The 26,994-nt window shown below is 44.9% G+C and overlaps 2 protein-coding genes across 2 annotated transcripts in view; both read right to left on the bottom strand.

Moving 5' to 3' along the window:
* The window catches only part of sh3bp5lb (SH3-binding domain protein 5-like, b), a 44,874-nt gene extending 42,030 nt beyond the window's left edge, over positions 1-2,844 (bottom strand). The window contains exons 1-3 of the mRNA XM_056298808.1: positions 2,551-2,844; positions 1,669-1,731; positions 1,329-1,457 (exon numbers count right to left, since the gene is read on the bottom strand). Of these exons, the coding sequence (XP_056154783.1) occupies positions 1,329-1,457; positions 1,669-1,731; positions 2,551-2,844 (486 nt within the window). The remainder of the gene's footprint in view (positions 1-1,328; positions 1,458-1,668; positions 1,732-2,550) is intronic.
* Positions 2,845-9,131: 6,287 nt separating this feature from the next.
* On the bottom strand, positions 9,132-25,605 carry gtf2h4 (general transcription factor IIH, polypeptide 4). Its single transcript, XM_056298579.1, has 13 exons — positions 25,328-25,605; positions 21,947-22,051; positions 21,582-21,713; positions 18,004-18,189; positions 17,792-17,900; positions 17,220-17,288; positions 15,152-15,235; positions 14,872-15,031; positions 14,645-14,775; positions 11,867-11,914; positions 10,698-10,776; positions 10,176-10,237; positions 9,132-9,468 (listed from the first exon to the last, which is right to left on the bottom strand). Exons 1-13 carry the CDS (start codon positions 25,441-25,443, stop codon positions 9,358-9,360), a joined length of 1,392 nt encoding a protein of 463 aa, XP_056154554.1. The 5' UTR covers positions 25,444-25,605; the 3' UTR covers positions 9,132-9,357.
* Between the last annotated feature and the right edge of the window lie 1,389 nt (positions 25,606-26,994).

Raw genomic sequence — 26,994 nt, 5'->3', positions numbered from 1 at the left:
ATGGTGAGGATGCAAGGAGTGGAGGTGATGAAGGTGGATGAGTTTAAATACTTGGGGCCAACTGTCCAAAGTAACGGGGAGTGCAGAAGAGAGGTGAAAAAGAGAGTGCAGGCAGGGTGGAGTGGGTGGAGAAGAGTGTCAGGAGTGATTTGTGACAGAAGGGTACCAGCAAGAGTTACAGGGAAGGTTTACAAGATGGTTGTGAGACCAGCTATGTTGTATGGTTTGGAGACAGTGGTACTGATGAAAAGACAGGAGTTGGAGCTGGAGGTGTCAGAGGTGAAGATGATAAGATTTTCATTGGGAGTGATGAAGAAGGACAGGATTAGGAACGAGTATATCAGAGGGACAGCTCAGGTTGGACGGTTTGGAGACAAGGCAAGAGAGGCAAGATGGAGATGGTTTGGACATGTGTGGAGGAGAGATGCTGGGTATATTGGGAGAAGGATGCTGAATATGGAGCTGCCAGGAAAGAGGAAAAGAGGAAGGCCAAAGAGGAGGTTTATGGAGGTGGTGAGGGAGGACATGCAGGTGGCTGGTGTGACAGAGGAAGATGCAGAAGACAGGAAGAGATGGAGACGGATGATCCGCAGTGGCGCCCCCTAACGGGAGCAGCTGAAAGTAGCAGTAGCAGTAGATTCTACATTATCTTGCTATGTGCAATCTATGATGTTACATTATAATTGTGTTGCTTTTGTGTATTTTGTGCATCTGAGACCTTGGTCCATGTCTGTCTGTCCTGGAACAGGGATCCCTCCTCTGTTGCTCCTCCTGAGCTTTCTCCCATATATTTTTTGTCCTGATAAGGATTTTCTTGTGGAGTTTTTCCTCATTCGAGTCTAGGGTCCAAGGATAGAGGATGTCGTACGTCGTATATTGTTGTATATTGTTGTATATTGTTGTATATTGCACTGATTGTAAAGCCCTTTGAGACTACCTTTTGACTTTGAGCAATACAAATAAAATTGGCTTGACACTGTTTTTTTGTAATCTGATACCAATTAAAATAATGTCAGCACTACCTGTGAAAATGGCTTTTCTACACCTGAATTTCTCATTGTCTTCCTGATCAGTCCAATGGGGCTTTTGAAGAACGTCCGACATCTGAGACGTCTTTGTTCTAATATCTTAACGCTGAAGTATTCGACCTAACGCTGCTCTTCATAAAACATCATGATCTGAAAGAACCAATGTTCAGCACATCTGTGTATCATTTCATGCAGGTCTGTACACTACTATATGATACTGGTCATAATCAGCAGTATGTACAGACATTATACACACTCATGCATACACATGTGCACGCATATACACACAAATACACACACCTCTTTGGCAAGTCTGCGGGCTTCATAGTAGGGCCTTGCTTTGTCGATGCATGCGCCGAGCTGGGAGCCCTGAGCGTTGAGCTTCCTCGCAGATTCTGTGAGAATCTTCCTATAGCTCGACCTGGCATCCTGTGGGGAACAACACATCCCAACAAAACTATCTCAGATTACATTACAACTTCAGCAAAACACGTGTGAAATAGTGTTCGCTCCTTAGCAGTAATGGTACTGTGGTACGTAAGACAGGGCTGGTGATAACGAGGCTATGCCTGAACAAGACAGTGTGTGACTGGTGCTGCCTGATGCAGACATCTCAGCCGGAGACCAACAGCTCACTCACATCAAGCTGCAGTTCCAGCTTGTTGATCTCATCACTGGCCTGGTTGAGATGCTCCAGTTCTTCCTGGGAAAAGAAGGTTTATAAACACACACACACACATATGTAAAGATATAGATATATAGATATATATAGATAGCTATATATAGATATGTAGATATTCCGCTCCTCAGTAGTTGAGCACTCTTATCAACACCGTTGACGGTTTCCTGGGGAAAAAACCCCGCTATATATTTACATATATATAGACAGATATATATATATATATATATATATATATATAGACAGATATATATATATATATATATAGACAGATATATATATATAGACACACACACACATATATATAGACAGATATATGTATATATATATATACATACATATATATAGACACACACACATATATATATAGACACACATATATATATATATATATATATAGATATCTATATATATAAATCCACACACACACACACACACATATATATATAGACATATATATATATGTGTGTGTGTGTGTGTGTGTGTGTATATGTATGTGTATATATATATATATATATATGTATATATATATATATATATTTACATATATATATAAGCTTTCAGTGGTGTAAGAGTTGAATCTGGAGTGGCAGTGCAACAAGAGAAAAGCTCCTGCAGCTCCGTGTTTCCTCTTGTCTCTCTGACATGGAGGAGCCTGCTCTAACGTGCACCACACAGAAGGCCACATTGGGAACTGGTTTGGTCTCCAGCGTGACGCCACATGCAGCAGCCGAGCGAAGCGGGTTGTCTGACAGGCCGCTACATGACGTCGCGTCGTGAGTCGGACATTCTCTCTCCCGAGTCCTGTGTAGTAACAATGACGTGTTTGTTGTGTTTGCATGCCTGAATTCGGGGGTCCAACTCCTCTTCGTACTTGCCGTCCCCGTCTCTGACAGGGTCAGCCCTCTCCTGGCCTGGCTTTGTCTCTCCTCCATGCTCATGTTCTGTGTTCATGTGGTCCGCAGGGCTTTCGTCGCCACCGGCATCACCTCGACTCTGCCCTCCTCTTCCTCTCGGGATGCTGCCGGTGTTGCCTCCCCCGTCTTCCGCCTCCCCTCCCGGGGTCTCCTCACGCACATCGGCCGAATCGGGTCGTCCAAAACCGGACGAGCTTTCACGCGAGCTGCCCGGGTCCATTCGCGACCTCCCGTCCGGAGCTCCGGAGGACTGGACGCCTCAGCAGAGGAGAGCGACACGTTCGAACGTCTTCTGGAGCAAATGTCCGTTCATACCGCCGAGCGGAGACACTGTGGTGCCGTACATCCCGCATCCCCGACACGATGTGGACCCCACATGCCGGTGGTGTGGAGCCACACATCCCGCATCCCCGAAACGATGTGGACCCCACGTGCCCGTGGTACACATCCCGCATCCCCGACACGACGTGGACCCCACGTGCCCGTGGTGCGGTGCCACACATCCCGCATCCCCGACACGACGTGGACCCCACATGCCCGTGGTGTGTAACCACACATCCCGCATCCCCGACACGACGTGGACCCCACGTGCCCGTGGTGCGGTGCCACACATCTGGTATCCCTTACACGATGTGGACCCCACACGCCCGTGGTGTCTCGGGAACAATACACGCATGCTTATTAGCTGCATGTCCATTTCAAGGAAGGAAAATTATAAATAAGTTGTACGGTGTTTTTTTAACACCATTTTAAGATAATTAACACGGTTCTACTAGCAAAGTAGCATACCCTATGCCCAAGTGCTTTTCCAGTTCGAATTCACTTTACAGTCAAGTTTATTTGTACAGCCCAAAATAACAAGGTAGTCCTGAAGGGCTTTGAAATCAGTGCAATACACAACCATACACTGCATCCTCTGTCCTTGAACCCTGGACCCAAATGTGAAAAACTCCACAAGAGAAAACCCATCATACAGTGAAAGCAAAAACAATATGTAAGACCGTGTCAATGATATGTAGTGAAGAAGATGTTGTACACTATATACTGTGGTGCTTGGAAGTTTGTGAACCCTTGAGAATTTTCTGTATTTCTGTATAAATATGACCTAAAACATCATCAGATTTTCACACAAGTCCTAAAAATAGACAAAGAGAACCCAATTAAACAAATGAGACAAACATATTATACTTGGTCATTTATTTATTGAGGAAAATGATCCAATATTACATATCTGTGAGTGGCAGAAGTGTGTGAAGCTCTAGGATCAGCAGCTAATTTGAAGGTGAAATTAGAGTCACGTTTTTTCAATCAATGGGATGACAATCAGGTGTGAGTGGGTGCCCTGTTTTATTTAAAGAACAGGGCTCTATCAAAGTCTGATCTTCACAGCACGTTTGTGGAAGTGTGTTATGGCAAGAACAAAGGAGATGTCTGAGGACCTCAGAAAAAGCATTGTTGAGTCTCATCGGGCTGGAAAAGGTTACAAAACCATCTCTAAAGAGTTTGGACTCCACCAATCCACAGTTGGACAGATTGTGTACAAATGGAGGAAATTCAAGACCATTGTTACCCTCCCCAGGAGTGGTCGACCATCAAAGATCACTCCAAGAGCAAGGCATGTAATGGCTGGCCAGGTCATAAAGGAACCCAGGGTAACTTCTAAGCAACTAAAGGCCTCTCTCACATTGGCTACTGTTAATGTTCATGAGTCCACCACCAGGAGAACACTGAACAACAATGGTGTGCATGGCAGGGTTGCAAGGAGAAAGCCACTGCTCTCCAAAAAGAACATTGCTGCCCGTCTGCAGTTTGCTAAAGATCACGTGGACAAGCCAGAAGGCTGTTGGAAAAACGTTTTGTGGACAGATGAGACCAAATTACAACTTTTTGGCTTAAATGAGAAGCGTTATGTTTGGAGAAAGCAAAACACTGCGTTCCAGCATAAGAACCTTATCCCATCTGTGAAACATGGTGGTGGTGGCATCATGGTTTGGGCCTGTTTTGCTGCATCTGGGCCAGGACGGCTTGCCATCATTGATGGAACCATGAATTCTGAATTATACCAGCGAATTCTTACGGAAAATGTCAGGACATCTGTCTGTAAGCTGAATCTCAAGAGAACGTGGGTCATGCAGCAAGACAACGACCCTAAGCACACAAGTCCTTCGACCAAAGAATGGTTAAAGAAGAATAAAGTTAATGTCTTGGAATGGCAAAGTCAAAGTCCTGACCTTAATCCAGTCGAAATGTTGTGGAAGGACCTGAAGCGAGCAGTTCATGTGAGGAAACCCACCAACATCCCAGAGTTGAAGCTGTTCTGTATGGAGGAATGGGCTGAAATTCCTCCAAGCCGATGTGCAGCACTGATCAACAGTTACCAGAAACGCTTAGTTGCAGTTATTGCTGCACAGGGGTGGGGGATGGGTCACACCAGATACTGATAGCAAAGGTTCACATACAAACCCCAATTCCAATGAAGTTGGGACGTTGTGTAAAACGTGAATAAAAACAGAACACAATGATTTGCAAATCCTTTTCGACCTGTATTCAATTGAATACACTACAAGGACAAGGTATTTAATGTTCAAACTGATAAACTTTATTGTTTTTTGTAAATATTCACTCATTTTGAATGTGATCCCTGCAACACGTTCCAAAGAAACTGGGACAGGGGCAACAAAAGACTGGGAAAGTTGAGGAATGCTCAAAAAACACCTGTTGGGAACATTCCACAGGTGAACAGGTTAATTCGGAAACAGGTGAGTGTCATGATTGGGCATAAAAGGAGCATCCCCGAAAGGCTCAGTCGTTCACCAGCAAGGATGGGGCGAGGGTCACCACTTTGTGAACAACTGTGTGAGCAAATAGTCCAACAGCTTAAGAACAACGTTTCTCAACATACAAATGAAAGGAATTTAGGGATTTCATCATCTCCAGTCCATAATATCATCACAAGATGCAGAGAATCCCGAGAAATCTCTGCACGTAAGCAGCAAGGCCCAAAATCAACATTGAATGCCCGTGACCTTCGACCCCTCAGGCGGCACTGCATTAAAAACCGACATCATTATGTAAAGGATATTACCACGTGGGCTCAGGAACACTTGGGAAAACCATCGTCAGTTAACACAGTTGGTCGCTACATCTACAAGTGCAAGTTAAAACTCTCCCATGTAAAGCCAAAGCCAGATATCAACACCACCCAGAAACACCACCGGCTGCTCTGGGCCCGAGCTCATCTGAGATGGACTGACGCAAAGTGGACAAGTGTGCTGTGGTCTGACGAGTCCACATTTCACATTGTTTTTGGAAATCATGGACGTCGTGTCCTCCGGGCTAAAGAGGAAAAGGACCATCCAGATTGTTCTCAGAGCAAAGTCCAAAAGCCAGCATCTGTGATGGTATGGGGGGGTGTTAGTGCCCATGGCATCATGGGTAACTTGCACATCTGGGAAGGCCCCATTAATGCTGAAAGGTACATACAGGTTTTGGAGCAACATGTGCTGCCATCCAAGCGACGTCTTTTTCAGGGAGGTCCCTGCTTATTTCAGCAAGACAATGCCAAGCCACATTCTGCACGTGTTACACCAGCGGGGCTTTGTAGTAAAAGAGTGCGGGTACTGGACTGGCCTGCCTGCAGTCCAGACCTGTCTCCCATTGAACATGTGTGGCGCATTATGAAGCGCAAAATACGACAACGGAGACCCCGGACTGCTAAGCAACTGAAGCCGTACATCAAGCAAGGATGGGAAAGAATTCCACCTACAAAGCTTCAACAAGTGGTGTCCTCAGTTCCCAAACGCTTATTGGGTGTTGTTAAAAGGAAAGGTGGTGTAACACAGTGGTGAACATGCCCACGTCCCAGCTTCTTTGGAACGTGTTGCAGGCATCAAATTCAAAATGAGTGAATATTTGCAAGAAAACAATAAAGTTTATCAGTTTGAACATTAAACATCTTGTCTTGGTAGTGTATTCAACTGAATACAGGTGGAAAAGGATTTGCAAAGCATTGTGTTCCGTTTTTATTTACGTTTTACACAACGTCCCAACTTCATTGGAATTGGGGTTTGTACTTTTACCACTCACAGATATGTAATATTGGATCATTTTCCCCATTTAATAAATGACCAAGTATAATATTTTTGTCTCATTTCTTTAATTGGGTTCTCTTTATCTACTTTTAGGATTGTGTGAAAATCTGATGATGCTTTAGGTCAATGTTTATTCAGAAATATAGAAAATTCTCAAGGGTTCACAAACTTTCAAGCACCAGTGTAGATGAAATATACAGTGCATCCGGAAAGTATTCACACCCCTTCACTTTCCCCACATTGTGTTATGTTACAGCCTTATTCCAAAATGGATTAAATTCCTTTTTTTCTCATCAATCTACACACAATACCCCATAATGACAAAGCGAAAAAGGTTTTGCAGAAATTTTTGCAAATTTATTAAAAGTAAAAAACTGAAATATTGCATGTACATAAGTATTCACACCCTTTACTCATTACTTGGTTGAGGCACCCTTGGCAGTGATTACAGCCTCAAGTCTTCTTGGGTATGAAGCTACAAGCTTGGCACACCTATATTTGGGGTATTTCTCCCATTCTTCTCTGCAGATCCTCTCCAGCTCTGTAAGGTTAGATGGGGAGCATCGCTGCACAGCTATTTTCAGGTCTTTCCAGAGATGTTCAATGGGGTTCAAGTCTGGGCTCTGGCTGGGCCACTCAAGGACATTCACAGACTTGTCCCGAAGCCACTCCTTCGTTGTCTTGGCTGTGTGCTTAGGGTCGTTGTCGTGTTGAAAGGTAAACCTTCGCCCCAGTCTGAGGTCCTGAGCGCTCTGGAGCAGGTTTTCATCAAGGATCTCTCTGTACTTTGCTCCATTCATCTTTCTCTTGATCCTGACTAGTCTCCCAGTTCCTGCCGCTGAAGAGCATCCCCACGGCATGATGCTGCCACCACCATGCTTCACTGTAGGGATGGTATTAGCAAGGTGATGAGAGGTGCCTGGTTTCCTCCAGACGTGACGTTTGGCATTCAGGCCAGAGAGTTCAATCTTGGTTTCATCAGACCAGAGAATCTTGTTTCTCATGGTCTGAGAGTCCTTTAGGTGCTTTCTGGCAAACTCCAAGTGGGCTGTCATGTGCCTTTTACTGAGCAGAGGCTTCCGTCTGGCCACTCTACCATAAAGGCCTGATTGGTGGAGTGCTGCAGAGATGGTTGTCCTTCTGGAAGGTTCTCCCATCTCTACAGAGGAACACTGGAGCTCTGTCAGAGTGACCATCGGGTTCTTGGTCACCTCCCTGACCAAGGCCCTTCTCCCCCGGTTGCTCAGTTTGGCTGGGCGGCCAGCTCTAGGAAGAGTCCTGGTGGATCCAAACTTCCTCCATTTACGAATGATGGAGACCACTGTGCTCTTCGGGACCTTCAAAGCTGTAGACATTTTTTTGTACCCTTCCCCAGTCAACAGTGGGACCTTATATAGACAGGTGTGTGTCTTTCCAAATCATGTCCAATCAATTGAATTTACTACAGGTGGACTCCAATCAAGATGTAGAAACATCTCAAGGATGATCAGTGGAAACAGGATGAACCTGAGCTCAATTTTGAGTGTCATAGCAAAGGGTGTGAATACTTATGTACATGCAATATTTCAGTTTTTTATTTTTAATAAATTTTCAAACATTTCAACGAAACCTTTTTCGCGTTGTCATTATGGGGTATTGTGTGTAGATTGATGAGAAAAAAAAGAATTTAATCCATTTTGGAATAAGGCTGTAACATGACACAATGTGGGGAAAGTGAAGGGGTGTGAATACTTTCCGGATGCACTGTATATGAAACCAGGACACTGATGGTTCACCCCACAGCCAGGTGTTCATCAGCCACGTCTCGTCTTCTTTCCCTAAGCTGTCTTTCGTAGTAATTAAGCATTAGTATTTAAGATCGACTATGCCATTACCATGTGTTAAGAGTTTAGGGTTGTTAGTTAACTGCTGTCTAACTAACTACTATTCTGGGCAAAGTGTTTCTCCAAATCTGTTCTTATGTAAGTCAGTACACAATTACTTTAAAAAGACAGTGACAATAGATCAGCGATGGGTATAAAAAGATGTGTTCAGTTTTCATGTATGCATTTAATCCAATATATACTTAGCACAAAAAGTAAGGAAATGTGTGTTTGGTAGAGTATGTCGTTGTTGTAACAACGCTTCTTGGCAGTAAATCTTCCACCGTTGGAAAGCCTGTTTATCTGCCTTTTAAATGGCGCCACATGTGTAAGGAACCTGCATTAGTGGGATGAGCAGCGGAGCTGAGTATGTGGGCTGCACCCATGACACATTTGTCAAATCTTCTCTGCCAATGCCAAACAGCTTATCTTGCTGCTGCTGTTGACTCTTGTTCTGAGCTTCTGGTGCCCAGGTGCTGCTGCCCATCAGCTGCCTGATAGAAGATGTATTGCCAAGAAGCATCGTTACACCAAAGATATAATCTACCAAACACACATTTCCTTACTTTTGTGCTAGGTTTAGATAAAGAATCAATACATTATGAAACATAAAAAACATTTCTTTAATTATCAAACTAAGTGATTAACATTCGTGCAACACTGGCAAAGAACAGTCTCACCAGGGAAGTCCCTGAATTCACAAACATCTGAACAGCAGCTTCAGAGACAACCGCCCTTTAACGGGACATCACTGCTCCTTCTCTCTTTATTCTCCTCCAACTACGTGTGAGATTTCTGTCGCTTCCAGAATCTCTTGACTTCACTGTGTCCATGTGGCGTCACCACCATCACCCTGTGTGCCACATTCTGCCACACCAAACAGCCCAGGCCCTGCAAGACAAAAGGCATGATGGGTAAAATAAGCTGGCTCATCAGTCAGCTGGATGAGACGGGACAGCTATGAACTCCTGTCTGTGCCTCTTTTTTTTTTCTCTCCCCAATTGTACTTGGCCAATTACCCCGCTCTTCCAGGCCGTCCTGGTCTCTGCTCCACCCCCTCTGCTGATCTGGGGAGGGCTGCAGACTACCACATGCCTCCTCCCATACATGTGGAGTCACCAGCCACTTATTTTCACCTGACAGTGAGGAGTTTCACCAGGGGGACGTAGCGCGTGGGAGGATCATGCCATTCCCCCCAGTTCCCCCTCCCTCCCACCCAAACAGGCGCCCAACTGACCAGAGGAGGCGCTAGTGCAGCGACCAGGACACATACCCACATCTGGCTTCCCACCCGCAGACACGGCCAATTGTGTCTGAAGGGACGCCTGACCAAGCCGGAGGTAACACGGGGATTTGAACCGGTGACCCCTGTGTTGGTAGGTAACGGAATAGACCGCCACGCCACCCAGACACCTGTCTGTGTCTCTTTCTGGAGGTTTAAGGATAATCTTGTAGAAGGGAACAAAGAGTGAGGAAGTAGAAAAGGTAGAGTGGAGAAGAAAGCTGATGGGTTGATTTCAGAGGAACATCTCTAAGACCAGGAACACATGTTTTATCAGTCATTTAACTGTCTCCATGAGACGGCATAAAAGTCAGACCTGTGCTCTGTCTCGCAGCACCTCAAAGTCAGCCTGGGACAGGAACTGGTTGTAGAGCACTCCTGAGATGGAGAAATTGACAGCAAAGAGAGAATGGGGAGAGGAGGAACAAAAACAGATTCGCTGAAAAACAAGGTTAAAGAGCAGCAGAAGATCAGGACTCACACACTCTATTCTAGTGTACAGTTATCAGAGGGATTAAGATCACAGGTCAGAGCACTGACTGGATGCTGCCACCAGTCAGGCCCATCTCATCATCACCACCTCCACGCACAAATCCATCGGCTTAGCAGCACTCCAGAAGCCGACTGGCCCAGTAGCAACCAGTTTAGCTTGAACTTTCTGATTTTAAGATGACTTTTTCTCTTTAAGTCTTTTTTACAACTGTATTGACTTGGCTGAGAGCAACGTTTGATATGTACACACACACACACACACACACACACACACACACACACACACACACACACACACACACACACACACACACACACACACACACACACACACACACACACTCACCCTCTGTGAACTGTAATCGATCTCTCTCCAGCTCCCACAGTCTGATCTGGTCTGTGATGGTTGGAGGCAGTACTGGAGTCTGGGGCACAACAGGACCAGAAGGTGAAGACAGTCTTAGCATGGGTACAGAGTCTATGATGGGCATGCCAACGCTGAGTTTGCCATCGTTACCATAAGAAGCACACCACAGTGTTTCCTAGGCTCTGCATAGCTACGTGGGAAGGTGGAGGATGACTTGACACACCACATGCAGTGCTCCACCTTTTGTCATAGATGACCGGGGAGGGAGGTGGTTGTTTGTATTAAATGGTACATGTAAGCTAAAATAAAATACAAATACAATGAGAAATAATACCATAATATCAACAAAATATCATGGTAGCTGCACTAGACTTTGGGAATATCAAAATTTCACTATTGATGATTTAGGCATAGGTTTAATAATGATAACAATCTCATCTCATCTCATCTCATCTCATCTCATCTTCAGCCACTTCTCCGGGGTCGGGTCGCGGTGGCAGCAAGCTAAGTAGGGCACTCCAGACGTCCCTCTCCCCAGCAACGCCCTCCAGCTCCTCCTGGGGGATCCCAAGGTGTTCCCAGGCCAGATTGGACATGTAGTCCCTCCAGTGAGTTCTGGGTCTACCCCGGGGTCTCCTCTCAGTTGGCCGTGCCCAGTAAACCTCCAAAAGAAGGCGCCCAGGAGGCATCCTGATCAGATGTCCGAACCACCTCAACTGGCTCCTTTCGACGCGAAGGAGCAGCAGCTCTACTCCAAGCTCCCTCCGGATGTCCGAGCTCCTCAGCCTATCTCTAAGGCTGAGCCCAGACACCCTACAGAGGAAACTCATTTAAGCTGCTTATATTTGTGCTCTCACCCTTTCGGTCACTACCCAAAGCTCATGACCATAGGTGAGGGTTGGAACAAAGATTGACTGGTAAATTGAGAGCTTTGCCTTGCAGCTGAGCTCCCTCTTCACCACAACGGTCCGGTACAACGTCCACATTACTGCTGATGCTGCACCATATATGATACTGTTATTGCCACGAGGCTGTGGGGTTACCACAGCGGGGTGGACCACCTCACCAAGACAATGGTCGGGGAAACACTGCAGTAGGACAAAGTTCAGTGGTGAGGAAAATCAGGTCAATGCAATGTTCAAATGTACCTGCTTGAGCATGACAGGGTGTGCTCTGGTCCTGAGGAAGTGGATGATCTAAAAAATAAAAATAAAAACACTTAAGACATGGTGATCTCAGATTTCAAAAAACCTTCCAAAATAAAATCAAATATTGACACAAAAAAGCTTAAAGAGTAAGTAAGCCCTCGTTTTTGGCCTGTCTCTGCCCACTCACATTTTGGAAACCACACATTACAAACAACCCCTCCCCCATTTGCATTCGTAATATGGGGGCATTAAAGACTGCGAGACCCATGTGACAAAGGCGACACATGTGGTACACATCTTAGACCAATACAGTATGAGCCAGACAGAAAGGCAACATGTCGGCGTTAGCCAACTAAACTCTCTGGGTAGACTTGTGAGAAGATGTTCTACTACAACACTGCCACCTTGAGTTTAACCCACACCTCCATCACTGTCCTCTACAGCTACACCCCTTTATATCCTTTATACATGGACACCTTCATCACCGTCCTCCCCATCTACACTCCTTTATATCCTTTATACATGGACACCTCCTTCACTGTCCTCTACAGCTACACCCCTTTATATCCTTTATACATGGACACCTCCTTCACTGTCCTCCACATCTACACCCCTTTAAATCCTTTATACATGGACAACACTATCATTGTGCTCTACAGCTACACCTCTTTATACATGGACAACACTATCGCTGTCCTCTGCATCTACACCCCTTTATATCCTTTATACATGGACAACACTATCACTGTCCTCTACATCTACACCCCTTTATATATGGACAACACTATCGCTGTCCTCTGCATCTACACCCCTTTATATGCTTTATACATAAACATCTCCACCACTGTTCTCTACATCTAAACCTACCTACACTCAAACAACCTACTCGAACCCCTCCAGTCCAGTTTTCACCCGCTCCACTCCACAGCACTGAAACTGCACTCCTTAAAGTACTCAATGACCTCCTCACCCCTGCTGATACTGGAGCCCTTAACATCCTCCTCGACCTGAGTGCAGCCTTCGATACTGTGAGCCACAACATCCTGCTCACCAGATTGAAAGATGTCAGTATTGAAGGCACCGTACTCAGCTGGCTCCAGTCCTACCTCTCCAACAGGTCACACTTCATCTCACTTCACAACCTTTCCTCTGTTCCATCCACACTCACACAAGGTGTTCCCCAAGGTTCTGTACTCGGCCCACTCCTTTTCATCATCTAAATCCTCCCTCTTGGTCAGATTCTCCGCCATTTCAACCTGGACTTGCACTGTTAGGCTGATGACACTCAGATGTACCTCAGCACCAAATCCACCCACAATCCACCCTCTCACATCGACTCCTGTCTGTCTGCAATTGAAGTCTGGATGCAGCAAAAACCCCTCAAACTCAACAGTGACAAAACTGAACTCCTCTTCATTGGCTCCAAGTCCACTCTCAGCCAAATAAACAACCTCGCACTCACCATCGATGGCACTACTGTCTCCTCTTCCTCCCAGGCACGCAACGCAGCCTTGGTGTGATCCTTGATCCCATCCTCTCCCTTGAGCCACATATCTGCCAAATGGTCAAATCCTTCTCGATCACCTTCACAACATTGCGAAAATAAGACCCTCTCTCACACGCCCTGCTGCTGAGATACTGATCCATGCCTTCATCTCATCCTGCCTTGATTACTGCAACTCACTCCTCTATGGCATCAGTGCTAGCTCTATCAAGAGACTCCAATTGGTCAAGAACGCATCCGCCCAACTTCTAACTTTCACCAAAACCTGGTACCGCATCACCCCAGTCCTAAAAGACCTCCACTGGCTACCCATTACCACCGGATCAATTAAAAAATCCTGGTTCTTACTTATAAAGCCCTTCACAAACTGGCTCCCCCATACCTCACCGACCTCCTCTCCCCCTACCAACCCTCTTGGTCCCTCAGATCCACCCCAGCCTCCCTTCTCTCTACCCCCAGCTCCAACCTCCGCGGCTTTGGTAGCTGAGCCTTCTCCACGGCTACTCCCAGGCTCTGGAACTCACTTCCCCAGATCATTAGAGACTCAGAATCTGTCCCACTCTTCCAATCCCGTCTCAAGACACACCTCTTCTCCATTGCCTTCTCGTGCCCGCCCCCCCCCCCGTCCTCTCATCCACCCCTAAGCTGAGGCAGACTAAGGACCAAGCACTCGACTTGCTGCCTCCTCCTCTTGGGACTCCCTCCCCAAGCACATCAGATACTGCTGCGATCTACCCACATTCAAGTCATTAATCAGGACTCACGTCTTCAGACTTCATCTGTGATTTATGTGATTTATGATGTTTGTTTTTCTTCCCCTTTTGTATGTGTTTAAGTGGGAGAGTACTGCTGGCATCATGTGTGGCTGCCATTTCTCCCTCTCATAGCCCCCCTTCCCATCCACCCCTGTATGTCTGTGTTATGTTTATCTGTTGTCTTGTTTCACCCCGTTTATTGTAAAGCCACTTTGAGTGTTAAGTTTAATTTACTATTATTATTATTATCTACACCCCTTTATATCATTTATACATGGACACCTCCATCACTGTTCTCTACATCTTTTCCACTTATTTCAAAATGTGAGTGGGTAGAATCAGACTAAAAACAAATGTTTAATTCCTCTTTAAAGAGACCTGAAGCCCAAGAGAGAATTAACTGCAGTGCAACTCATTCTGGCTTCAAATCTATTCTACGGTTTGCATCTACATACCTTCCTACTGAAGTCATTCTTATTCATAAAGAATGGTGTTCTGTTCAGTGATGATACTACGCACCTGTTGAGCAGTGATGCCGTTGGCTATAGCCTGCTGCACAGACTCTCTCGTGACCTGAGCCACCACTACATTTGGGAAGCGGTACAACATCTCACTGAAGAGAGCTACCAGAGCTATCTGAAGTTCAGAGTCTGGAAGTGAGACACGGATGCAGCCATGTGAAAACAAGCACTCAGCACTGAAAGAACTGTAAAATACATGACATGTGGATTTATCACACAACATACTTGTGTAGGCATAGACACGATAGTTGGTTTCTACCACGATGAAGCTTGTGTCTACAGTCACAGTTGTGTTACTGGTGTTAGGTGAGGCGTTAGAATTGGTGTTGACTCCTGCAGCAAGAGTGATGGCCAGTCTGGTGGGATAGTACCTTCTAGATTTCCTCTAATGAGAAAAAAGTGGAGTATTACATCGGAATACCAGTCGAGAAAAAGAGAGATTGTCTGTCAGTGTTTCATCATCTGCTCATCCTCACTCTGCTTTATTTTTCTTTTAACACTTTACCTTTCTTTGGAAGACCAGGCCAAACTCCCGCAAGTGCTGCAAAAAGGTGAGTAAGGATTCACTCATGCCCTCCACGGAGTAATCCTGTGGCACACGGAGGTAATTATCAATCTCAAACACCCACTCCACTGACTTGAGTTTAGGGCTGCACGATATTAGAAAAAACTCACATTGCGATATTTTTTTCTCTGCAACATATATTGTGATACGAAAAAATACAGAAATTTTCACCAGAGGATTTGAATAACTATTTGCAAAGAATTATTCATTCATTCATCATCAGCCGCTTCTCCAGGGCCGGGTCGCGGTGGCAGCAAGCTAAGTATGGCACTCCAGACGTCCCTCTACCCAGCAACGCCCTCCAGCTCCTATTGGGGGACCCCAAGGTGTTCCCAGGCCAAACTGGACATGTAGTCCCTCCAGCGAGTTCTGGGTCTACCCTGGGGTCTCCTCCCAGTTGGACGTGCCCGGTAAACCTTCAAAGGAAGGCGCCCAGGAGGCATCCTAATCAGATGCCCGAACCACCTCAACTGGCTCCTTTCGACGCGAAGGAGCAGCGGCTCTACTCCGAGCTCTCTCCGGATGTCCGAGCTCCTCACCCTATCTCTAAGGCTGAGCCCAGACACCCTACGGAGGAAACTCATTTCAGCCGCTTGTATCCGCGATCTCAACTTTTGGTCACTACCCAAACCTGATGACCATACGTGAGGGTTGGAACGAAGACTGACTGGTAAATTGAGAGCTTTGCCTTCCGGCTCAGCTCCCTCTTCACCACAACGGTCCGGTACAACGTCCACATTACTGCTGATGCTGCACCAATCCACCTGTCAATCTCCCGCTCCATCCTACCCTCACTCGTGAACAAGACCTCAAGATACTTGAACTTCTTCACTTGAGGCAACAACTCATCCCCAACCCGGAGGGAGCAATCCACCTTTTTCTGGTAGAGAACCATGGCCTCAGACTTGGAGGTGCTGACTCTCATCCCGGCCATTTCACACTCAGCTGCAAACCACCCCAGTGCACGCTGGAGGTCACGCTCTGATGAAGCCAACAAAACCACATCATCTGCAAAGAGCAGAGATGCAATTCTGAGGATCCCAAAATGGACACAATCCTCACCTTGGCTGCGCCTTGAGATCCTGTCCATGAATATCACAAACAGAATCGGAGACAAGGGACAACCTTGGCAGAGTCCGACACCCACTGAAAACGTGTTTGACTTTGTGTCGAGAATGCGGACACAGCTCTCACTTTGGTTATGCAAGGACTGGATGGCTTGTAGCAACTGCCTAGGTACCCCATACTCCCGCAGTACCCCCCACAGAGTGCTCCGGGGTACACGGTCGTAAGCCTTCTCCAAGTCCACAAAACACATGTATAGACTGGCTGGTCAAACTCCCATTCCCCCCTCAGTACTTCCGCAAGGGTAAAGAGTTGATCCACAGCCAGGACGGAATCCACATTGTTCCTCCTGGAGCCGAGGTTCGACAATCGGTCAGAGCCTCCTTTAGCAAGGAATTAATCATTCTAAAATGATCGGGGTGATTTTGTGGGGGAGTTGTTGGGAAATTGTGAAAATTGAGGGGTAAGTTTTTTGCCATTTGTACGGGGAGAGCAGATGGAGCCAGACAGAAGATGCAGAGTAATGGCCGAGAATAGTTATGTGCGGACCAGATCCGATGTCATCCGAATCCACATGTACACGTCATCCACTCGAATCCACATGTACGCACCATCCGCTCGAACCCACATGTACACATCATTCACTCGAACAAATTATTTTCTCCACTTTATTAGAGACCTGCACCCAGTCACTGCTGTGTTTGGTAAAACAGAAAGACAACTGGGGTTGGAAGTGGAACTGAGCTTTTACTGCATGTGCTTTTCATTACGTTCTGCCCCTACATTCTAGATGATGTCCTGATGAATATCAACTACGGATGCTCCTCAAAAACAACAACCAAGCATACCTGAACCTGAATTCTGCTTTATGACACTTTTTGTTGCTTGAGCAAGCACATGATATGTTTTGAGGGTTAAAACAGTAAAATGTCTATACACTCACTCTGCCAAGAGTAGAAAAACTGAGCTGGAATAGGAACGACAAGATCTCCACCAGGTCCATACCTCGTGACTAGAAGATGAAAAAAGATTTTCGTAAGTGGGAACATATTTGTCCAAGGACACACTGCAGATTGACTTTCATGTTAATGGCCGATTTCCTCCGTGGAAGTGTAACTTTTGTCAGCAAAGTATGCATGACAGAATAAAAAGCAATTACATTTATATGATCTCATGAGAACCTGAGGGCTAGAAAGGAAAACTAGAATCATCAACAACAACAGGTGGTGCATAATCACCATTTTGAGACAACTAAATGAGTATAGAGGACTGCTGTATGTTTTACAGTTTGTACATCAGATCAGAAATCAGAATGTGTACATTAGCCAGGTAGTATGTTGCATACAAGGAATGTGTTTTGGTGCTTCCTCATGTTGCAAGGGACAGAAAGCAAACAAGAATATGTACACAACTGTGAAATAATAAACTATCGCAAGTCACAAAGCAGAAATAATTGACACAGTATATTATGCTTCATAACATAAACTTTACCAGCTAAGAGTAATTATTAGGTACCTGTGCAGTCTTGAGGTACTGTAAGGTGAAGTACCAGAGCTGAGAGGCTGTGTCCAGGAGCAGAAACTGGAAACCAGCAGAGGTGATACAAGGAGCTTCTCCCAGCTCACTGACAAAGAGAGGATAATATGTTTAGGCTTTGCAAGCAGCATCCCAGCACATGTGGAACCATGCATGTGTGCTTGTGTATTACTGTCGTTAAAGCTCGTAACCTCCTCATGAGCCCTGCTTGGATGAGCAGCTGAGCCAGGTCCTGACTCACAGCAGCACTTGGGGAGCCCACCATGAAGTGCAGAATAACCTCCCAGCGTTCCATAGCATAGCGATCCAGGCTCTCTACGTCACGCGCATGGCGATCTGGTCCTAAAGTGTTACCCTCATCTGCCCATGCTTTTCCCCTGCACAAGTGAAAAGCAGTGCAACATTTAATAGAAACAACCAGAAAAGAAGGCTAAACATTCAAGTACGCACACTCCTGGTCATTTCATGTACCTTGTATTCTGATAAGATTTAACAAATTGCATATGCACGTGGTACTCAGATGTATCTCTGGTTAGCCAGATTGACATCCGATTGCTATTTTGCACACAAAACCCAAACTCACTCATACCACCTGACAGCCTAGGTCAGCTGTTGGTTTTTCCTCTCATATTAACATGAAAGTAAGTGCTTACAAAACTGAGTTAGTAAGGCATTTTAATTTTCTTAAAGGTAAAGAGAGGATGCCATCTTCTGAAGTCAGTGTACTGCAGAAGGCAGCACACGAGACTTTGTAAAACAGCAGCGACCGTGGTTGCAGCTGTAGCATTTGCTAGTACTGCCCCTGCACCCATTTCAGATTCAGATTCAGACCATTTTATTTATCCCAGAAGGGCAATTCCGTTTTTACAATCTACCCAGACCATACACTAACGCACAGCCCACAAGCCATGTGAGAAACACACAAGGTATAAACAACTGTTGTGGTTTAACACAATATAAAGCATTCATTTAAAATGACTACTCTCAGCATTTACCAGCCTGATAGCAGAAGGAATGAGGGACTTAGAATAGTGATTTGTTTTCCTAGGGGGCGCTCTATAGCGCCGGCCTGAGGGCATTACAGTGAATTCACTGGACAGGATGTGGTCAGATTGGATAATAATTCCTTTTGCTTTCTGGGCCACACGTTTCTCCCAGAGGGAGCACAAGTCTCTCTGCTGGACTCCGGTTATCTTGGAGCAGACCTGAACCATACTGTTTAGCTACTCCTGTCCTTCACACACAACCCGTCAAACCAACAAGTAGAGGAAAAAGTTAAAAGTCTTTCAATAAATGACTGGTAGAAAATACACAAGATGGTGTTACAGACATTCAAGGAGTTCAGCTTCCACAGGAAGTGAATTCTTTGTTGTCCACGCTCGACAAATCGAATCTGTGTTCACATTAGACTTGAGTTGGGAGTCGAACATGGTTGTCAAGTACTTATAAGTGTCAACAATTAGAACATCCTCGCCATGTGTAGTGCTAGCTTTGGGTTTATCACTGTTTCTCCTAAAATCAGTGATAAGTTCCTTAGTTTTTGACACATCAAGGTCAAGGAAGTTATCATCACACCAGTCAACAAAGGCAGGTAGGGCACAACTGTGGTCTGACTCCGAGCCCTGAAGAAGAGACACAAGTGCGGTAACGCCAGAGAATTTCACCAGGTAGCTACCCTCAATGACATTGGACTGGCTTACTAATTTTAGAATCATTGTGCCACATTCAATTACACATGCAACTAATTACGACGTGTGATGCTGAGGATACCCTCCTGTGCAAGGCAATGCCTATTGAGAAGTACATTCCAGTGGCCCTGTGATATGAGGCTACAATAGATTACATTTCTTCACTGGGGGACAATTAAGTTGTGTGACATTATACTCTGGAATAAGTTTTGGATGTCATATGTTGCTTGGATGCATTTGGACTTCTATAACCTTTAGCTTAAATGCATCTCAGACCACCTCCTGAAGTGGTTTAGGTGATCGTATTTACATTTGTCTTTAATGCATAAGACAACCAGGTGTAAATGGGGTATATCAACCCGTTACCAAACCGCTTACCCTGCTCTCGGGGTCACGGGGATGCTGGAGCCCTGGGTGTCTCCCCGCCTGCCACCCGACAGTCACTGGGCGGCAGGCAGGGAGACACCCTGGACAGGCCGCCAGACCATCACACAGGGCCCGAACACACACACACACAAACACACACATTCATACCTAGGGACAATTTAGTACGACTGATTCACCTGACCTACAGGTCTTTGATTCACCTGACATACAGGTCTTTGATTCACCTGACCTACAGGTCTTTGATTCACCTGACCTACATGTCTTTTTTCTTTTTCTTTTTTCTTTTTCTAAATTTATTTCTGATTTTCCCCTTTTTCTCCCAGTTTAGTGGCCAATCGATCCCCCTATTTTAATTCAAACACCCACTCTCGTACTGCATGCGTTCGCCAACTGCATCTCTCCGGCCGGCAGTCTCGAAGGAGACGCCTCCCCACTTTCGTGACAAGGCGAATCCAGGCCGAACCACTGCTTTTTCCGACACACACAGAGACGCGTTCATGTGATGAACACAAGCCAACTCCGCCCCCCTCCCGAAGACAGCGTTGCCAATGAATGCTGCTTCATCGAGTCCGGCCATAGTCGGATCTGACGAGACCGGGGCGCGAACCCCCGGCCCCCAGTGGGCAACTGCATCGACACAAAGCCGATGCTTAGACCGCTACACCACCGCGGAGCCTTGACCTACAGGTCTTTGATTCTCCTGACCTCCATGTCTTTGATTCACCTGCCCTACAGGTCTTTGATTCTCCTGACCTACAGGTCTTTGATTCTCCTGACCTACATGTCTTTGATTCTCCTGACCTACATGTCTTTGATTCACCTGCCCTACAGGTCTTTGATTCTCCTGACCTACAGGTCTTTGATTCACCTGCCCTACAGGTCTTTGATTCTCCTGACCTACAGGTCTTTGATTCTCCTGACCTACATGTCTTTGATTCTCCTGACCTACATATCTTTGATTCACCTGCCCTACAGGTCTTTGATTCTCCTGACCTACAGGTCTTTGATTCTCCTGATCTACAGGTCTTTGATTCTCCTGACCTACATGGCTTTGATTCTCCTGACCTACATGTCTTTGATTCTCCTGACCTACAGGTCTTTGATTCTCCTGACCTAGAGGTCTTTGATTCTCCTGACCTAGAGGTCTTTGATTCTCCTGACCTACAGGTCTTTGATTCTCCTGACCTACATGTCTTTGATTCTCCTGACCTACATGTCTTTGATTCACCTGCCCTACAGGTCTTTGATTCTCCTGACCTACAGGTCTTTGATTCTCCTGACCTACAGGTCTTTGATTCTCCTGACCTACATGGCTTTGATTCTCCTGACCTACAGGTCTTTGATTCTCCTGACCTACAGGTCTTTTGATTCTCCTGACCTACATGTCTTTGATTCACTTGACCTACATGTCTTTGATTCACCTGCCCTACATGTCTTTGGACTGTGGGAGGAAACAAGAGCCCCCGGAGGAAACCCACGCAGACACGGGGAGAACATGCAAACTCCACGACCCCCAATGAGCCCCAAGATTGGAATACCGCAGGGCTCGGACCCAGGACCTTCTTGCTGTGAGGAGACTGCGCTACCCACTGCACCACTGTGCCGCCCTAAATGGGGTATATGACTTCCATTAATAAAAACACCACTGCTACAGCCCTACAATTTTACAGTACACAAACGGGGAATGGACTTACCCCCCAAGCAGTGCAATCCTCAGGTTGTCTTTGAACACAGGGTTTAAGGTGTTTCCCTGCAGACCACCTTGCAGCTGTTGGCTGTGCCATAGTCTGAGCCCGGACAACACCGACACACACCGGTCATGATCCCTGTGGTTCATAAAAGCCGGAGGCAAACGTAGGTTGGGGGGGGGGGGTAAGGATCATGAATATTAGGTTTTGTTATTTAAAAGCAGGTGTTTTCAGAACATCGACTCATTTGTGGGTAGGAAGCACTTTGTAAGACAGGTTCATCACGACCCCATTTTGCCACACAATAACAACCGAATCATGTCCGCAGAGGTTGTCGTACTCTGCATGGTGACGTGTTGGTATGGACTTACTTCTGACTGTCTTTTCTGACCCACAGAGCCACCGCTGCCTGCGGAAGCGGCTGTTCTAAAAACAGCATACGCATCACATAGTTCTTCGCCAATGACGGGAGCTCCCTGTGTAGCATGGAAACACAACAGCATTGTCACCATTATGGAAAAACAACAGCAATGTAAACATTATGGAAACACAACAGTAATGTGAACATTATGGAAACACAACAGCAATGTGAACATTATGGAAAGACAACAGTAATGTGATCATTATGGAAACACAACAGTCGTGAACATTATGGAAACACAACAGCAATGTGATCATTATGGAAACACAACAGTCACGTGAACATTATGGAAACACAACAGTCACGTGAACATTATGGAAACACAACAGCAATGTGAACATTATGGAAACACAACAGCAATATGATCATTATGGAAACACAACAGTCACGTGAACATTATGGAAACACAACAGTCACGTGAACATTATGGAAACACAACGGTCATGTGAACATTATGGAAACACAACAGTAATGTGAACATTATGGAAACACAACAGTAATGTGAACATTATGGAAACACAACAGTCATGTGAAAATTATGGAAACACAACAGCAATGTGATCATTATGGAAACACAACAGTCATGTGAAAATTATGGAAACACAACAGCAATGTGATCATTATGGAAACACAACAGTCATGTGAACATTATGGAAACACAACAGCAATGTGATCATTATGGAAACACAACAGTCAGGTGAACATTATGGAAACACAACAGTCACGTGAACATTATGGAAACACAACAGCAATGTGAACATTATGGAAACACAACAGCAATATGATCATTATGGAAACACAACAGTCACGTGAACATTATGGAAACACAACAGTCATGTGAACATTATTGAAACACAACAGTCATGTGAACATTATGGAAACACAACAGTAATGTGATCATTATGGAAACACAACAGTCATGTGAACATTATGGAAACACAACAGTCATGTGAACATTATGGAAACACAACAGTAATCTGATCATTATGGAAACACAACAGTCATGTGAACATTATGGAAACACAATAGCAATGTGAACATTATGGAAACACAACAGTCATGTGAACATTATGGAAACACAACAGTCATGTGAACATTATGGAAACACAACAGTAATGTGAACATTATGGAAACACAACAGCAATGTGAACATTATGGAAAGACAACAGTAATGTGATCATTATGGAAACACAACAGTCATGTGAACATTATGGAAACACAACAGCAATGTGAACATTATGGAAACACAACAGCAATGTGAACATTATGGAAAGACAACAGTAATGTGAACATTATGGAAACACAACAGTCATGTGAACATTATGGAAACACAACAGTCATGTGAACATTATGGAAACACAATAGCAATGTGAACATTATGGAAACACAACAGTCATGTGAACATTATGGAAACACAACAGTAATGTGAACATTATGGAAACACAACAGTAATGTGAACATTATGGAAACACAACAGCAATGTGAACATTATGGAAAGACAACAGTAATGTGATCATTATGGAAACACAACAGTCATGTGAACATTATGGAAACACAACAGCAATGTGAACATTATGGAAACACAACAGTAATGTGAACATTATGGAAACACAACAGTCATGTGAACATTATGGAAACACAACAGCAATGTGAACATTATGGAAACACAACAGTAATGTGAACATTATGGAAACACAACAGCAATGTGAACATTATGGAAACACAACAGTCATGTGAACATTATGGAAACACAACAGCAATGTGAACATTATGGAAACACAACAGTAATGTGAACATTATGGAAACACAACAGCAATGTGAACATTATGGAAACACAACAGCAATATGATCATTATGGAAACACAACAGTCACGTGAACATTATGGAAACACAACAGTCATGTGAACATTATGGAAACACAACCGTCATGTGAACATTATGGAAACACAATAGCAATGTCAACATTATGGAAACATAACAGTCATGTGAACATTATGGAAACACAACAGTAATGTGAACATTATGGAAACACAACAGCAATGTGAACATTATGGAAACACAACAGTAATGTGAACATTATGGAAAGACAACAGTAATGTGAACATTATGGAAACACAACAGTCATGTGAAAATTATGGAAACACAACAGCAATGTGATCATTATGGAAACACAACAGTCATGTGAAAATTATGGAAACACAACAGCAATGTGATCATTATGGAAACACAACAGTCATGTGAACATTATGGAAACACAACAGCAATGTGATCATTATGGAAACACAACAGTCAGGTGAACATTATGGAAACACAACAGTCACGTGAACATTATGGAAACACAACAGCAATGTGAACATTATGGAAACACAACAGCAATATGATCATTATGGAAACACAACAGTCACGTGAACATTATGGAAACACAACAGTCATGTGAACATTATTGAAACACAACAGTCATGTGAACATTATGGAAACACAACAGTAATGTGATCATTATGGAAACACAACAGTCATGTGAACATTATGGAAACACAACAGTCATGTGAACATTATGGAAACACAACAGTAATCTGATCATTATGGAAACACAACAGTCATGTGAACATTATGGAAACACAACAGCAATGTGATCACTATGGAAACACAACAGCAATGTGAACATTATGGAAACAACAGTCATGTGAACATTATGGAAACACAACAGTAATGTGAACATTATGGAAACACAACAGCAATGTGAACATTATGGAAAGACAACAGTAATGTGATCATTATGGAAAGACAACAGTAATGTGAACATTATGGAAACACAACAGCAATGTGAACATTATGGAAACACAACAGTCATGTGAACATTATGGAAACACAACAGTCATGTGAACATTATGGAAACACAACAGTAATGTGATCATTATGGAAACAACAGTCATGTGAACATTATGGAAACACAACAGTCATGTGAACATTATGGAAACACAACAGCAATGTGAACATTATGGAAACACAACAGCAATGTGAACATTATGGAAACACAACAGTAATGTGAACATTATGGAAACACAACAGTCATGTGAACATTATGGAAACACAACAGTCATGTGAACATTATGGAAACACAACAGTAATGTGAACATTATGGAAACACAACAGTCATGTGAACATTATGGAAACACAACAGTCATGTGAACATTATGGAAACACAACAGTAATGTGATCATTATGGAAACACAACAGTCATGTGAACATTATGGAAACACAACAGTAATTTGACCTTTATAATCTGGTCAAGTCACATGTGCACATAACCATCACAACTACAATCACCCACCTGTAAACAGCCAGACAGGTGGCTGGATGGTTGTACAGTTTGTCCAAAATGTCAGGACTCAACTCTTTGAGGTACTCGTGTAAATTCTTGCACTGTAACTGGACGCGCAGCTTCATTTTCTACAGCAGAGCAGATGAGCACAGCAGGTTAAATCCTAGCATTACGGTAGTGGTCTCTGTCAAGTACGAACTAAGCAGGATCGCGTATCAGTCAGTAGCCGGCAGACAAAGGCGACAGCGACAGCACACCATGCCAGTGGTAAACACGTCTCCTTCTTCTTCTTCTTCTTGGAGGGCTTCTTCTTCTTCTTCTCTTGGTCTTCCGCTTCTGCGTGTTTTGCTTCTTCTTCGCTCTGTTTACTGGCGCTCGCAAACAACTTTAAGGTGCATACCGCCCCCTGCTGTACAAGAGTAATAATAATAATAATAATAATAGGCCTAGTCCAACTCGAACTGACCTTCAAGACTACCACTATCGGGCTGGATGCATACCTGACATCCGAATAGTAAAACATCAGATCTACTCCATCAGTAAAGAAGCTGCACAATTCAAGAAAGAGCTTGGTGGCCCAGAAACCTCGCCAACAGAAAATGAGGCAACTACCATCCGCGCCAAACGAGTGAGGCAGAAGGCAAAACACCATGGCCAGTGGCATCTGCAAAAAAGCTGGGAGGACAAAGCAATGCACGGGAAGTACCCACAAAGAATGGAAGACGCAGTCGTGGACCAACAAAAGACACACCGGTGGCTGAGGAGCACCGGGCTGAAAGCAGAGACGGAGGGCCTGATAATCGCTGCACAAGACCAGAGCCTGGCAACCAGATCCTGTCACCATCGCATCATCAAAGACGGAACAGACCCCAAATGCAGAATCTGTGGAATGTAGGAAGAAACCATCGACCACATTGTCTCAGGCTGCCCGGACCGGGCTAAGACCAGAGTACATGTACAGGCACAGCAAGGCAGCAGCACACCTGCACTGGAAGACCTGCAGGAGCTACAAGATCAAGACCACTGAGAAGTGGTACGAACATCAGCCAAAAACGGTCACTGGGAACAATGACGTCACCATCCTCTGGGACGTGCCCATCCACACTGACAGAGAGATAAAAGCCAACAATCCCGGCATCGTTATCAAGGACAGGAAGCAGAAGAGGTGCATGCTCATCGACATGGCAACACCATCCGACAAACACGCCTCAGTGAGAGTCACAGAGAAGCTGACCAAGTACAGAGACCTGGAGACTGAAGTCAACAGGGTGTGGGGAATGAGGACACCAGCGGTCATCAGAGCTCTAGGACTCACGAAGAAGGGAATGGAAAAGTTCACCAGCCGTATCCCAGGCAGCATAACCATCCATGCAGTCCAGAAGATCGCCCTTATCGGAACAGCCCACATATTATGACGAGTACTGTCAATCAAGTGACATCTGCCCTGTAGTGCCTCAGGTCCATAGCTTGGACCCGGCTCCACAGGTTGTAAAACAGGAAACGTGAAAGAAATAATAATGATAATAAATCAGTCTTATATAGCGCGTATATGGGGTGTAACATCATGTCATTTTACCCTATCTCTCAAATTCTACCCATCCAACTTTTAAGAAAGGTGATTTTAATCCCCTCTCCCTCTGTTCCCAATATCCCCATCAACGCGTCTCCTTAGCGAA

This window comes from Lampris incognitus, chromosome 18 (assembly GCF_029633865.1).
Source record: "Lampris incognitus isolate fLamInc1 chromosome 18, fLamInc1.hap2, whole genome shotgun sequence".
NCBI lineage: Eukaryota > Metazoa > Chordata > Actinopteri > Lampriformes > Lampridae > Lampris > Lampris incognitus.
This window is presented reverse-complemented; position numbering and strand designations above follow the sequence as displayed.

Excerpts from the sequence above, each read along its gene's own strand:
- gtf2h4 (XM_056298579.1), bottom strand. The coding sequence starts at position 25,443 with ATGAAGCTGCGCGTCCAGTTACAGTGCAAGAATTTACACGAGTACCTC. Across the intron at positions 14,776-14,871 it reads TCGTGTCTATGCCTACACAA|ACTCTGAACTTCAGATAGCT; the intron begins GTATGTTGTGTG and ends TCTCACTTCCAG. Across the intron at positions 11,915-14,644 it reads ACGGCATCACTGCTCAACAG|ATCATCCACTTCCTCAGGAC; the intron begins GTGCGTAGTATC and ends TTTATTTTTTAG.